This window comes from Amia ocellicauda, chromosome 5, assembly GCF_036373705.1.
Source record: "Amia ocellicauda isolate fAmiCal2 chromosome 5, fAmiCal2.hap1, whole genome shotgun sequence".
Lineage (NCBI taxonomy): Eukaryota > Metazoa > Chordata > Actinopteri > Amiiformes > Amiidae > Amia > Amia ocellicauda.
In genome coordinates this window covers 30,443,230-30,460,025 of record NC_089854.1, presented here as the reverse complement: position 1 = coordinate 30,460,025, position 16,796 = coordinate 30,443,230, and the positions used below count along the sequence as shown (strand labels likewise).

Sequence of the window (16,796 nt, the reverse complement as noted above, 5' to 3'; positions counted from 1 at the left end):
TATTGGTCAGAACGAGGAAATGGTAATCTGGCCGTGCAATCCCCGCACCAGGCGTCTTGGCCCCTGGAGGCCACCGTACTAACAATACGGTTTCGGTTACAATGGTAACGGAGGAGCATGGGAGCCGCAGGGAGCGCGGAGGCTGCAGCGCTTGAGATGGTTGCATCTGTTCTATCGTTTTATGAATGCTGTCATTATTAAGCGAAATTACATCATTTTCTGTTTCCCCACGCATCCTTTTATCTAGTCATTGAATGCTGCAGTGCCGCAACCTCGACAATTAGTACACATACGAGTTTCTCCATTGATTGTAAATGTTACTAGTCCCACGTATCTGCTTTATTCATTGGATTGAGCAGATATGGGCCTCTTTCATTCAGATGTATCCGGGTGCTGTACTAGTAACACATCTTAGCGCTTGAATGTAGCCAGTTTATACGTGCTGTGCTACAGCAACCCGCTTTCCTATTCTTACTCGTAAGGTTTCAGATACACAGCAACTACGATCGGAGATAGATTTAGTTACACTTCAGTCAATTCATCTCCCCATGTATTACATTTAAAGCACAGATTTATGGAGACACGCGGTTGTAGTTGTTCTCCAGCCTACAACTGTAAGGCTCTGAAATGGGATGGGAAAGTGGAAGCGTGTCCTACATATCTCATTTATATGTGCATTAACCAATTAGTAGGGTCACGGTGAGCCAGAGCCTAACTTGGCAGACACAGGGCATAAGGCTGTATGTTAGTATGCACGGCAGCGAGAACGTATGGTAATATTATTGACAATAATATTAATCAAATTAAAAGGTAGACATACCATTAATAAAGCATATAACAAGACGGCAGAGGGCGCAGTAGCCGAGCCCAAGTGCACCTTCACAACAGGTGATGGGGAGAAACATGCATACTGGTACAACAGGGCTCATTATTATTTGCAGTACTATTAATATGACTATATAACATATAATCAGTATGTATCTATTTGTTTGTCTTCCATTTTTGAGGTTCAAAGATACAGAAAATAGACTGAGGTTCAATTACGGTAATATGTGAACTGGACATAAACACTGATCGGAAAGACTTTAAATACTTGTAATTGAATTTAATTGAGTTACTACTGCTCCTATTATTTGATAACTTCATTTCCTAAAAAGAAACAATACAAAGTCTGTAATGCTAAAACTAGTCACATACTCTTGTTAGTTAACAAGAATAAAAAAAAAAACACAAATACCTCTGAGGGGAATGTTGCTTTATTTTCAGTCTGTTCATTGTATGTTATGTGTTTATTACTGTGTCTATTGGGAGTTGATGTCTCAATGACCTGATATCTGGGAGAATATGAGACTGTAGATCTGCACAACTGACAATAGAAATGATCTCACTCAAAACACAGATGCCATGCAGAATAACACGAATAACCGAAATGGTCAATCCCCATTGCCAACGTCCTTGTAAAATGCCATCCCACCCCATTCCCTTCTTGCCCACACAAGCTCCGAATCCCAGCCCCGGTTTTAGAGTGTGACGTCATGACGCGCTGGTCTAGTCAACAACTCAGCTGTGCAGAGGGATCTGAGGAACAGCACGCCGCACACATCGGTCCCTTTAAGGGAGGGACTGCAACTTGTCCGTTTTTTATTTTATTTTTTATTTTTTATTTTAGCCAGCTGGGATCTAAAGCAGCGCACGACAAGCAACGAGAGCTCTGAATCGGATCGCAAGAGGGAGAGAAGAAAATGGAGTTAGAGGACGGAGTTGTGTACCAGGACGACCCGGGGACGGCGGCTATGATGTCGGAGCGGGTGTCGGGCCTGGCGAGCTCCATCTACCGCGAGTTCGAGCGGCTCATCGGGAAATACGACGAGGACGTGGTGAAGGACCTGATGCCGCTGGTGGTGGCGGTGCTGGAGAACCTGGACTCGGTGTTTGCCGAGAACCAGGAACACGAAGTGGAGCTGGAGCTGCTGAAGGAGGACAACGAGCAGCTCATCACCCAGTACGAGCGGGAGAAAGCGCTACGGAAACACGCCGAGGAGGTGAGTGCAGACAGCGCCTGGAGCCGGGGTCGCTATCGCTAGGCCACTGGTGGCATTATTCATATCCCAGCACCGCCGTGCAGGGCACCAGTCCCTGCCAGCCCGCAGCTGCCCGTGGGCCACACAGAGAAACACGGGACAGTGGGAAGCGCGACTTGAGGGGAAGGGTGATGGAGAGATCGGTGCTGTTTTTCTATCTAATTCCATATGATCCTGCCAGCGTAGCGGGCTTTATGTGCACCCGTGGCGTTGGCCAATACGCTTCTTTGACTGACTGACTGCCTGCCATAGCTCATCTGGAAAATGAATAAAAGGATTGATTGCGAGCATAAAGATACTGAATTGACTTGCATGCGGGCTTGGTAGACGTGTGCATGATGACGTGCACACACTAGATCGACAAATGCGGCGGGTAAAGTTAAGGCAAGTCAGTGTGGTAAGGGGACGCTATTGAAATCGCCCTGTGCAGCTGTGATTTTGAAAACAGTGCCTTCACAGAAATAATCTGCAGAACTCCCAGTCAGTGGCCTACTGTCCAAAATGTGACGAGAGTGCAACCCTTTGAGTTGTTAATGCATAGTATTTGTTTTCCATTTTTTCCCAGTTGAATGAAAGGTCTTCTTATTCAGCCACCCGATCACTGAGATGCCAATTGCAATTGTAATGCTGTAGCAATGATTATTGGTAATTGTTTAGTATTGCTTAGTAGTTTTAATAAACATTGGCCAGTAAGCAGTGCTGGTTTTGCATCTATTGCTCACAGTCTTAATACTCTGTGAATTTAGAATTGAGGTTATCTACATTTGAACAATAAAATGCAAAATATTAATGGAAACCCCAGCCCTTGTGATTATAGCAACGAAAAGGTAGTTATTAGATAGTACCACTGACACAGTGTCATTAGAAGCATGCATAGAGCATTCTTTGAAAACCCGTCATTTGGTTCACATAGGAAAGTGCCTGTGATGTGCAAGTGTATGTGCAAACAGACTGTTGCAAATAATCCTTCTCATCTGCTTTACCACCAACTCCTGGTTTTCTTTAGGCTCAAGATATCTACTAACAGCCCCAGTGAACTGTAGCAATCGTATAAGAATTGCATCATACTGTCAACTCTACTCCTCTGATCTCCTCACATAGCCCATGCAGAAAAGCTTTACCACTTTTCTCCTGACAGAATATTTTACTTTCTTGTCTCAGTAAACGATTTTCTACAGTAGTTTCTAAACTAGCCACACGCTTCCTGATGCAGTTTGAAAGATGGTGGAAGTTAACATATTAGGAAAACATGTTTAGTATTGTGGCCCTGTGGCAGAGTTCTTTGTCGTCTTTGTCTTTCTATACAATATCAAAATGTTTCTTGATGACGTCTGACAATCTGATGTTGGTGGTTCAGACCATCTATCTTCATGTACTCACTTTTGCTTTGATTCTTACCCTCATATCACAACTTTCATGACAGTGTTTATATGTGGTACTAAATGGTTTGATATGTAGCTTATATCTGTGCGAATTGTCTCTGCAGGGTTATGCATTATTTAACAAAATTTGTATAAACAAACAGAAAAAATATATTTTAAATATAAACGATTCACTGACAGTTGTCATGAAGGCATGCTATGAAATGGTATGAAGTATCGTGGTTTCATTCCAGCTGTTACTGTGACTGACAGTCCTGAAAACCTCAAGTCTGACTTAGCATTGCAGGGTTATCTTGAGCTTGATACCATCTGTATGTCTTGTAGTTCTTGCAATATTGTCCTTGCCAACAAGTGAAAACCCCGCCATTTTTATTAATAGAAGGCTTAGGACGAACAAAGAGGTTTATCTGTTAGTCCCAGGCTTATGTTTTTTGTTCTGTTTGATGTTCTACAGTAATCATTGCTTCACAAGATCTTTATTGGCATTTAAAGTTCCCATGGGACTATTAAATTGTACTTTAGCCTCAATAGTACTGGGAACATACACTTTAATTAGTATATTTTATTTTGTGTCTGAGTTTGCAATATAATTGCAAGTCTGGTCTAGGTTTTGGAATAACTTGTTTATTCTTTTAATCTTTTTTCTGGTATTATTTGTGGTATATGGACAATCACAATGCTTGCCAAATGCTTGTACTAAATGATTTCCTTGCATGTGATTATTATATACCCTGTTTCTGTGATGTAGGAAACTGAAGTGTATCTATTAACAGCAAGGAAGGTGTAACTCTGGAAAACATTGCACAATGAGAATTTATAGGAAATTACTCCCAATCTCTGTATAGACACATACCTCATTTAACTGGCCTTGAGGGTTCTGCACACACAGCGAAAAAAAAAAAATCAACACCAACAAATCTTTCAGTAAATATGGAAGTGTATTCTATTTGAGTTATTGATTAATCTGGGAGAGGTAGTCTGGATTGCCATACAATGAACAAAACCACAGGCAAATTGTGGGCTTGTGAGATTCTTCAGTAATGTAAATACATGTTATGGAATTGTGAGCTTCAATATTTTGTCTGTGATTCTTGAAGCATCTGGATTTATGATTGTACTTCATGAAAAAAAGTCATGGATATCCACCTGCATCAGACAATTCTCTTTCCATCAGAAGTTAATCTGAAATCATCTTAATCTTGTCCTTGGCCTCAACTAGCTATGCTACAAGCACCCCTGTCTCTTCAATTAAATCAGTTAAATCAATGCAATCATTTACATCACCTATTAGGCTACTCAATGATATGTCAAACAGACAAATCAAACAGCTTCTAACCTAACATCTGTAGGCTGTGGACATCTGCTGTCAATCTAATGTTTTGCATTTTTTTCCAGGCTTGCATACATGTATGGGGTATTTACCTCTATATTCAGATACATTGATGTTCATTAAAGTAACAGGATTAGGCTACATCAACACACAGGTCGAATGGTGATTATACCATTCCTATCAATGTAGAGTTCATTTGAAAATGGGTGATGCAAACCATGCTGACATAATTGAGCAACTGAATACCTTGCTTTGTGTGCTCTCGTTTATGGCAATTTAAAGATGCAAGAATGCTAATGATTCAATATTATTGTTTGTCTTATTGGTTGATGTATAACTTTTAGTAGTAATTGAATAAATAATTCTATTCAGTATTCTAGAAAAATGGTGCTGGGACCATATGGAAGTAAATTAAAATAACCCCTTACGTACTTGAAGTTTGTAATCTCAGTAACCCTACAACCGTGAGGCAATGGCTTGAGACTGATCAGTAGGCTGTAATATGAATTAGAGACTTCAGTATGAATCAGGCAGTATTCTGTAAAGATCCAAAAGTTAAGACCTATCATATAGGGGAAAATGGTTAAGATGAAAGACTTTAATTCTCAGCAATTAGGCATTTATTTGGAAAGGGTTTGGTCACACTTGCCTGAGCTCATTAGTAACTAGAGTACATGTATAAAATAAAATAAAACATAATAGGCCTAAAGTTGTATGAGCCTGTGCATTAAGATCCCAAGCGTGCTGTACCTTGCCATCAATGCATTGTAGACTCTTTGTGTCTCAGAACTGGGGAGTGCTGTAGGATCACGATAATGTGTGGCCGTGGATAAGTGGAAGCACATGTTGTTGAAATAGAGGTATTCTTTAAGAGGGAAGATCACTCGCAATCAGGAGGTTGAGTAAATACCTTACAGTCCAGAAGGCTTTTGATAAGTCTCAACAGACAGTGATCAGAGCACAAGGGTTGAGTAGCTGGCTGTACCCCACCCAGTCCCTGCAGTGTTTGACCTCCTCCCTGTTCTTGTCCTGACTGCAAATTTAGCAAGGCTGACATCCAAAGGTGATTGTCCATATTCTTTAAATGTCTAAAGGTAGTGTAATGGTTCATTGTGTGGGGGTGCCTGTAATGGTGATGACACTGGTGATGCTTGTTCAAACTGGCCTTTTGACGTAAGGACTTTGTCACTTGTTTGGGGCTGTGTGGATCCGGCGCCCAGGGATGTGCCCAAGATGGGGACTTAGAATCGGAGGAGTCCTGATTGCAGTTGTTACCCTAGCAATTTTTGCTTTAAGTGTAGCTTATGTGATTACGCAACCCATTTAAAACATAACCCCTAATTCTTATTCAAACCCATAGTGTGACACTTCAATAATATTTTTTGGTTTTCTATTTAAACTCTTGTGGCCTAGGGATAATGAGAATCGTGAAGTGTATAATTATGCAATCAATGCTGCAGCCAAGTTGAGGCAATCACAAATATAGTTGGAAGTGTTTACTAACGAGCTATTGATGAAAGACAATGTAATGAAGTGTTTATTAGAAACATTCACATCCAGATTAAATTTTAAAATCATATTCATTTTGTTGCTTTACAGATAGGTAGCCAGGTATTTAGTTGGCATTGATACACTTTTCTTGTTTACACTTCCTTGTCGTCTAAAAAGAGTTTTGAGCTGAAGTACAGCTTACTTCTTACAAACTTGAATATATGACTTGCTTCCATTTTTGTCTTTATGCTTTCCAAACAGCATTTCCTGTAGGATTTGTCTTAATGTAATATGACTCTTGAAATCAAGCCAGACCTAGAGTGTTTTGTGGTGTAAGAAGAGTTTTGTATTAAATCATATTCTTTATAATGGCAACATTAAAAATGGTCTTGGGACCACAGATGTTATTAATTTATTTGTGTGTGTGTGTGTTCATGACCTAGATGGTGTTGGCTCCGTAAGTTTGTGTGTCCATGCACTGGTGCTGTTAGGTTCAGCAAATTCAGCAGTTTTCATCCTGCCCTGGTTATTTTTTAACCAGCCACTTTAAATGGACCTGATCAGGGTTACTCGCATCAGCATGTGGTGTTTAACAGCTGCAGTAAAGGCTGCTTGTTAGCTGTAAAAGAAAAAGAAAATGGAAAGTGGCAAATACATTTATTACCATTTCTAAATCTCTTGGAAATGTGAACTTCAAAACTTGAAAGTGTGTCACAAGACTTCTCGGTAGACTCCCATCCATGTGTACATCAGACCCAAAGCATTGACACTGACCAGCAAAGTCTGCATTATAGCTTTATAGATTTAATTTGAGTTTAAATCTGCAGGTTACTGTGGGTGCTAAGGTCAATCTAGCAGATTGAAACATTAGGTTTTTATTTCAATTTAGTTGAGAATGATCACGCAAGGTACATATGTGCTTTTTAAGAACTATGAAAGGCACAATGGTTTGTTTGGATGTATTTTGTTTTCCTGTTGAGCATTGCTGCTGTTTTCAAATAGTAATACAATTAGAACTATCAAATAATCCTACTATATTTCGAAATTCTTCAGTCACTCTAGTGTGTTTATTTTGTTGAGGTAAACAGACTTATGTTATATGCATATAAATGACATAAGATTCGGCGATGTTCTGAAAAACAAACCAACAAAAAAAATCATTGAATTGTCCCACAACCTCTATTCACAAATAATGTATTTCCTGCTTCCAACATTTTACTGGCTTCCTTGTTTTGAAATGTGTGAAGGCGTATACAAAATCTACAGTTTCAATGTCTAGTTCTTTTGCCTGCTCTGCCTCGGAGGACAAAAATACTCTCAGAAATTTCCCTGGGTAATGATGAAAAGGCAGATGGCAATGTAATGGTTTGGTGACACATCATTGCTGTGTTCCCTGGCAGCAGAGAGCTGAAGAGAGCTGCCAGTTGCACTTAGTCACTTTCTTGGATTTCGGCTGCTGTGCTGGAAGAATGAAGGCTGTAGTAGCACAGCTGAGAAACCTGCCCTTTTGATTTTCCATCCCTAGACTGGAAGTAAAGTTGAAGACACCCAAGTTAAAACCCATATGGTGACTTAACATGGTGACTCATGCTTAGATCGGATTTACTTCATTATTTACAATTTGTTTTCACACATTCTGAAGTGAAATGGACTCTATTCCCTCTCTGAGATTGTCAGCTGTTTTGCTTTTTTTTTTTTTTTTTTTAACGTTTGCTACCTGCAATTTTTCTTTAATAATGGCCGTGATACATTTTATGAATTTGCCCTTGATGCTTAAAATTAAGTATTTTTGCTGCCTGACTCATTTGTAATTATAATGGAAAGATGGCAGGCTAATGCCATCTGAAGCTTTAACTAAGTTGCAGTACTGTATTGCAACAGCGCAAGAAAGACACACAAAATTTAATCCTATAGTCTAAACTCACTCAGCCAAAGACTTCTCTTCTTTATGAACCTGTTTTGAGTTTGTAGAATATGGTATAGACGTCTGAAAACCGCAGTGGTTAATGATATTCATTTGGTTCAGCTAAAAAGCCTGTTTTGCTGTATAAAATGGTAATGAACAGCAAGCCCACTGTAAATAACTGGCCTTGCCCCAAGGCTTGGGATTGTGTTGAAGCAAACTAGACTAGAACTAATATCATAATGTGATTCTGGGGGTAAATGTAATTATGGTGCACTAGTAAATTGTAATAAATAAATAAATAAATAAAAGTCACCCTTTTCAAATGTTGCGAGTGATCAGTAGCAAACCAATTGTCTTAACAGTTCCTTCAGGGAAGTACATAGCTCTTCCGTATGACACATTATCCACGAACGAAAGCCTTCGACTTTTGTCTGCAGTAATAACAATACATGTTTTGGTAATGTTTCTTCAAGCTATGGAAGTTGAGATTTCAGTTTTACTCATTCATAAATTCAGAAATATTCCAGTCTTGGACATTTCTTGGATTTGAGCAAACCATGTAGGCTAATTGCAATAGCTGATATTTCATAGATTGATGGGAAAGACTTCAGCAACCCAACAGGAGCTTATTGCAAACCCTAAAATGAAAGGTGCCTGTAATGCATATATTTGGTTAATAAGGAAACGTATTTCTGCTGCTCAAAGGAAAACAATTATTCACCTTTGCAGCTACCTGATACACAATGAAGTGAACTTGCAGTGATTCCATTGAAGGGTTTAAAGCTATATTCATAGTGACAAACATATCAGCTAAAACATTTCTTATAAATATGCTTATGCCATCTGAAGCCTTATCTAATGTACAGGATTGGTAAAGCATCAGTGCAAGAAAGGCTCACATACAGTTCAGTCTGATCCTATAAACTCACTGGGTCAAAGACTTGTCTTCTTTATGATTCAGTTTTGCATTCAAAGCTCAGTATCATGCTTTCCAATACTGGTTTTTAGTATATGATATAAATGTCTGAAAATCTACTTATCTTTATCATCATCATCATCATCATCATCATCAGCCTGTATTGTATTGATCCACTGCTTGATGAAGGCTTCCCCAGGATACTTCTACTTGTTTCAGTGTTCAGCGTCTCTTTTCCAGCTCACTCCAGCAACGCTTCTTATGTCAGGTTTAAGAGCCAGGAGCAAGCAATATTATTACAATGATTTTTACTCTAATTGATTTGATCAATGTATACTTTCAGTGCTGACTTATGGCTCTGAATCCCGGTCACTAAATGTTCAAATGGCAATGAGACGGAAACGCATTGCAACAGAAATGGACCAAAGATGGAGTAAAGAAGCTATAGCATGGATCCCAAGAGATTAAATAGCTAGAAGCCTACACAGATGATGGGAAGATGAAATACGATTAGCTGGTGTAACTTGGAAAAGAGACACTGTACATCAAAACAAGTGGATATATCTTGGGGAGGTCTTCATCCAGCATTCAATCAATAAAGGCTGTTGATGATGATATTATATATTTATTATTTTTGCATTTGTTGCATTGATTTAAAATCTCCTTCTCACTGTATTTGAAAGTGGAAAAGAGAGTTGCAAATAATATTCTCAGCTGTCTCCCTCAGTGCTTTGTGTCAAGGCTCTTCAATGAAAAACATGAGAAGAAAGGAGGCAGAGACATTTGGTTCAGCCTTCCTTAAACTGACATTACATTTTTAAAATGCAAGAAAGGTTGTATGCCAGACTAAAAGCTTTACTTTCAGCTGTCATTCGTCCTTTTGTGAAATTGTTCAGAAACCCTCCCATAAATCCAGAATGCTGACCTGCCACACACCTGCTGATGTGGTTGTGAATCATTGGCCACTCATTTCTGTGCTCCACAAAGATTAGAGAGCACGTTATACTGTGTGAATATAACCTTTGAACTATTCTCAGCGAACTCACTGCAGAGCATTGCTGTCCAGTGTTGTATGATTTCCCAAACCCAAATATATCCCATCCTGTCTAATTACATTGGGCTGTTAATTCACATACACACAAAAAAGCTGTAACTTTACAGTTGTCGTACTGACTGTTTAGTGGATGGTGCCATGCTGTTGTTAATTAGCATCAAGCATTGTAACTATATGAGAGCAGATATCAGGAATTTTGCTAGAGAAGGCACCACAGTGCAGACCAAACAATAACAGTATTTTAGCTCACTTCCTAGTGCTGTGTAAAGGTGAAGTCCCCATTGTGCATGAAAGCTCTGGTTGTCAAACTACCACTTATCCAATTAGACGGTTCCAGCTAATGAAGGATTGCCTCTTTTGATCTGCCTCCCATCAATATTACTTTTATTCCTTAAAGACACTGTGGTCTCCTTCTGTAAAGGTACAATCACATGTGCTACCCAATAGCAGTCGTGAGGGTGGTTTTTCCATACTGGGTACCAGTCCTCGATAAGAAATATAATGAAATCGAATCGCCCATTTCAACTTGGGAACAGATTAAACAATTAAGGATCATGGTAAAGTTCAAGATAAGCTTCATAAAAACAACATACTTCAATAGAAATGGATGTCCTTTCTCACAACTGTTGTTAATATGCAAGGAAAGTGCTCTGTTTTGGGAGTTGATAGAAAGGACATTTTTGTATGCGATTCGAATTAGAAAAGTATGTAATCTACAGGTTTGTTATCATAGCCACCCTATGCACAGCAAATAGATTACCTAGTTTATGTAGGAATTTAAATGCAAATAAAATAAATGATTATTTTGGACATGATAGTATTTGTAATCACCACTGCAGGGTATTTTTTAAACACTGCTATGTTTGCCTCTCGTACTCCTGTTCACTGTTTTGTGTTTTCAGCTGCCAGCCTGCCACCCATTTTGAAGAGATAGATTAGGAAAGTTGGTTGCTGTGTACTGCTTTGTGCAGTGAAGTTTGGGACCAGACAATTTTGAAATACACAATGGAGCTTGTTAGCAGACAGAACAGGAAAGGTAGCAGCCCAGGAAGCAGGAGTTGAAGGAGCATACATCAGCGAGAGGGTGAGAGAGAGAGAGTGAGAGAGGAGTTCACCTCTATCAACACAGAGTGTACATTCCACCTCTGGGAGAAACTGGATAGGAAATATGCACTTTGACCTTTCAACAGGGAGGGAGTCTGAAATGTGGTATTTACATTTCCTCATTCCCTTTAAAAAAGTAAGAATTGTGTTTTGTAGGGTTTCATTGTGTAGAGGAAATACAATTTGGATGCTGGAATATGATGTTCTTTCTCTTTTCAAATGTACTTTTATTTTAAGCTTGGTTAGACTTCCATTGCAAAATGTTTTTGTTCTAACCTAATGTGCCCCTTTTGTCGGAAATTATCAGATGTGAATGATTCGGGGGTTTCTGCTTGGTGTGTAGAATGGAAAACAAGCTGGTAAAGACTCAAAACAGGCCCTATACAATCTAACTTGCTCCTTATAACACGTTCACAACGTGGATAGGCTCGCTTTACTCCTTCTGGGTTCAGGCACTTATTTGAAGTCCTTTCAAGGCCAGCATTGTAATGCAGTGACTGGAGACAATTTGCTCCTTTGTGTCTTTATTTTCCACTGTTGTGAAATTTCTGGGTCTGTCAAAATTTCTAGTGGAAAGATGCATTCTATTTCTAGATTTCTTTCAAACTGCATTTCCTGTATAAGTTCTATAAGCAGATATAACTAATATATTCTTCAGTTTTTAGTCTTGCAAGACAACTTTAACCATATTTTCCTTTAACTCTTCCTTTAAATGAATTAAATCCGAGACATTTTTGGAGCTGCTCATAGACTTTCTGTTTTGTAACTTACAGATGATGTGTGATTACTCAGTCTCTTCGAGCAGCCAATTAAGTATATTAGTAGTGTATGTAATGTTTTTTCTTTCTTTCTTCTCCTTCACTTAGATTTTTTTCAGAGTTCTCTAACATGAAACCCGGTTAAAGACTGTGTGAAGGGAACTTCGGAACTAGCCTTGTTGACACAGTTCTTTTAAAATAGTACTAAAACTCAAGGGACGTAACAAGCATTCACATTCTTCTCCGTTTTCACCCTTTCCTGCAGACATGTGGAATGAGTTCATGCTCGGATTGGTATTGTTGTCAGAGCTTTTTTAAATTATTAAATTGTCAGGACATTCAGAAGGTCTACATTTAATGTAGAATAAGGTGGCTGGGAATCAAAGGTTTATGTTCTTTTGTTTTAGTGAAAGATGCAGAAGCTAATGTTTGACTGTTTAACTGGGGACCAGTTTCCCATAGTGCTCCATTGGGGACATGGAGCCATTTCCTGGTGCTGCTGCCCACTCAGGACACTGTTCTCTCACTACTGTCATCCAGACCTCAGCCTCTGCTCTATAGACAGTCTTCACAGGGGCCCTGCAAGTCCAAACCTCTTGTCCTGCTGTGGGCTCCAGACCACAGGAAATCAATGAAGTCATCTAGTTCTTCAATGCCCTTTTTAAAATTCTTTACATTTTTCTTTAGTGGGATAAAGCCTACTTCCTCATTCCTTTATGACTCATCCTTTGTCTTCAAAAAGTGTACTAGGAAGTACAGCTCACTCTACACTATTGTTGAACAGCATAAGCCCTGTCATTTGTCATCCAATCCTAGTAATTGTTTTTAATTGGTTTTACACGGTTTATTTAGTTTTATAAACACTACATGTCTTCATTTATTTTAAAATATGGGACATTTGACTGTTTGTAACATGAAAAAATATAAGTTTAATGAAAGATTAGGGTCCGGATGTATCCAAAACCTAGATTATCATTGATCACCCAGGATCACAAATCTTTTGGTAAGAAAAGGCAGAAATGAGTGAGTCCACGTGGGGCCTCAACGTCCATTCTAATACTACGCCAAAAGACCCAGTAGACTTTGTGGGTCTGTAAATGTGTTCTTTAAGTAGCATCCATCACAAATTCCACAGGCACACAACTGGAGTCAGTCATTAACACCTTGCATTCTTGGGATATGGGCCTATGCCTGCAGAAGGAACTGACTGCAAACACTTCTCTGTGTTTTCCTCCCATCCCACGTGGCATTTCCTGACCTCCTTTCATTAATTAATGCAAAGTGACTTTGATGCGAACCTTCTGCTCAGCAGAGTATGGTGCTGAGGGCTCCAAAATTTCCCCTTTTGTTGATCTGACTGGGTTCCTGTTACAATCTCTGGAGGAGACCCTAAACTCATGTGACATCAAGTTCGCTGACGGGCCTACCCCTGCTGAGCTGACCTCCAAATGAAACCCAGTAGAGCCTATAGCCTTTACATGGGGGGGGGGGGGCTAGATTTGTTTCAGGTCATGTGGTGCTTTGTTATCATGTGCCAGCAAGACACTGCCACATGGTAGGATTTGTAATATTTTTCTATATCTTCCTTTCTTTATTTTTATTCTGTGATTATAGTAAATAACATCTGTGAATCTGTGTATATCTGTTGGTGAAAGCTTGTGATCTGGTTTCTCTTCCTTTTCCACAATCAGTTTTGCACCTGATGGCCTAGTTCACACAGCAGGACAGATGTGCGTGCAATCTGGAGCAAATCAAATTAAAAGAAATAAGGAAAAGGAAAATGGGCAACAAGCAAAGAAGCAAATGTGATGAAACTTGACTGAAACTTCAGGGCATGTTGTTCAGTGGCTGTTTTATGGAAGCTGTTAAATAGGGTGCTTGTATAATCTTATTTTAGAACTGAATGGCTTTCTTTTTGTCAGCCCTGTTCCTCATTAAACTTTATAAGAGTGGAAAGGGTGGATTCTCATTTATTATTATTATTATTATTATTATTATTATTATTATTATTATTATTAATAATAATAATAATAATAATAATAATATTGTATTTGTTTAACATGTTCATGTATTTAATGGAGGTAACCAAAAATGTGCCGGTCTGATATTGAGCTTAATTTGCCTGTCAGGTGCGCTGTGATTTATCGCTTCAGTTATTTCAAACGTCTCATTTAAAAGTTTTCATTACGTTCAATTTGTTTTTTGGAGCTGCTATCTGAACTTTAACCAGGCCACACATTCGTCATAAAAGGTACTTGATACTAGATGCCAACAATGTGACTGGTCTTAGTATTAATATCTTTGGCCTATTTCCCTCACCGTCATTCTTTCCTAGCTTTGTCTCTCAGTCAGTCCCAACCTTGTCTCGACGGTAGTAAAGCTATTCATAGGCATACAGAGAAAATTGACTTAATTCTGATTTGTTATAATTGGATAACCCCTCTGGTGTTATCACTGATGGCTTATTTCTCTCCTCCAGGAGAAGCTCAGGCACTTGGCTTAAGGGGAAACTTTCACTGTTGTCTTGCCAACTTTCACTAAATTGTTGTACTGCCCTCTACTATGAAAAAACATGTGTTATGTTCCTGAAAGTGTCCCATTTTTCCGTCTCTCTTTTCACTACAGCAGAAGTGAAATTATGGCTGCACCGTGATTATTCGATTGCGCCATTCTCATCGCAATCAAGACACTTTTTGCACAAGACAAATAAATTTAAAGGAGCCCATTATCCTGGCAGGAGAGGAAATATATAGAGCCCCATTTATTTATTTATTTATTTATTTGTAATAATGTCAACAGTTTTGTAAAGTGCTCCCGCAAACAAATGAAAAGTGCTCACACATTAGAAACCATAATTATTCTGAACTTATACTGAGTCAACTGGAAATTTGAAAAAGCATTTGCATGAATCTACAAGAAATGCAGGGTGGGGGGAGGGGACATTTGCACTCATGAATGGTCTTGCTTTCATCTCACATTTAAAATTAAATCCAAATTCAACTGTCATCTCAGGGACTGTGTAGAAATGTTTGAATTTTTTTTCATTTTCTTTGTGTGTTTTTTTGGGGGGTAAAATCAAACGCAATAAATAAATACACATTAATGGAGAAAACACAGAAAGATCAGTGTAAGGAAATGACCTGAAACCGATACAAGTTTTCCGTTGCTGCTGATGGCAGTTTATATAATGCACACTGACCAAACCGGATGAGTGAGAACAAGCACCTCCCAACTCTTTAATCTTGTGTGTGTAGCAGTGTGTAGGAGTGTGCAGTACTGCACAGTGAAAGTTTTCTCCTGGCTTCAGTTAGTTGTATGATTGTGTGTTGGACATGCAGACCCACCAATTAAGTCTCCATCACATCTGATTCAACACTGGTCTTCAAAACTCTGCCATTTTTAATACAAAGCCATACAGTAATCACAGCTTCACAATGTGGGAAATGTACAGATTTTTTTAGACCTGTACATTGAATCTAATCTATATATTTGTTTCTTATCTTTATTTTTGTTTCCAAATATCCATCATTATAGGGAGGAACATAATAAATAAATAAATACATTGGTTTTCTATTGTGGGGTCTTGTTCTGCATTTATTGACAGATTATTATTATTATTAAATCAAGTTTGTGCACATCATTAAACATCATTTTATGTCTTTCACTTGTCTGTGAACGCTAAGTTACTCAAACTAAAGTAACAATATCGTCAGCTCCTTCATTTGGACAGAAATGTGCACCTTGTAATACCTATTCCCATCCATGATCTTGTGTTTCTTTAACTTTAGACTTGAAACTCTCCAAGCATCCACATCTTGGCTTTATACGGCCTCGTGGGCTCAATATTGGCCATCACAATTTAGGTCATGTGCTTTGATTAGCCACATAACACACAAGGGTGATGGGTAGGAGTCTGCTCCTGAAGGATGCATAAATGTCAACTTTTTAATGAATTAGCGACCCATATCCTGCTCAGGCTTTGTCTTAGGACTAACGGCAGCACACTGGGTTTCTCAAATATCCAGCCAGAATGAGATCTGGTCTGGACTGAGCTGAAACCACCATCCGAATGCATTGCCCAGGCAAAGGCTGAGGATATTTCAGCTAGTAGTTACACTGTAGCCTAGTTCTACCTTTCATAAAATCTGCATCAAATACATGAAATCAATAGCAAATTAATATAAAAAATATATTTTGAGGGATGATGGCTTAACTTCTATGTACGTCATCATAACAAGCTGAAACTGTGAACGCATTTATAGCAACAAAAAGCATTTCACTGTATTTAAGTATGAGCTCAACCCACCAGTTACCAATGAAGGCAAGTGTCAGCTGAAGTGTTCAGCATGTGATGGATGGATACATCTCCGGTCATTAATTGCAGAAGTTGACTAGAACTGTATTATTTTTAGGTTGGAATGAAACTAAAGGGAAATTTCCCGTTGACAGCACAGATTACTTCTCAGGCTTATCCCTAGTGCTTTCTCTTCACCTCTGATTAGGCTGTGTTTGTTTATCTGATTACAATACAGCTAGCCTAAATATTTCTTGAATGTACATGAACGGGTTTTGTGTCTTCAGATATTTGTGGTTATTCAAAAGCTACTGCCCTGGAATTGTCTTGTTTGGTCTATAGGACTGTTCTCGTTTTTGCCAGCTTTCGCAGGAACACATGATTTTCTTAACAAGTCACTGAAACAATGACACCCTTAATAACTCACTATGCTAATAAAATTCGTGCCTCTGAAGCTCAATATATTAAAACAAAGCAGAA

The 16,796-nt window shown here is 38.8% G+C and overlaps 1 protein-coding gene across 8 annotated transcripts in view; it reads left to right on the top strand.

The window, feature by feature from the left end:
• The first annotated feature begins 1,546 nt into the window (after positions 1–1,546).
• The window catches only part of LOC136750029 (C-Jun-amino-terminal kinase-interacting protein 4), a 76,840-nt gene continuing 61,590 nt past the window's right edge, over positions 1,547–16,796 (top strand). For 4 of the 8 annotated variants that reach the window (XM_066704761.1, XM_066704760.1, XM_066704753.1 and 1 more), the window contains exon 1: positions 1,547–2,042. In XM_066704761.1, the coding sequence (XP_066560858.1) occupies positions 1,743–2,042 (300 nt within the window). In that variant the 5' untranslated portion in view covers positions 1,547–1,742. The remainder of the gene's footprint in view (positions 2,043–16,796) is intronic. The other 4 variants (XM_066704755.1, XM_066704754.1, XM_066704756.1 and 1 more) reach the window with 1 other exon arrangement.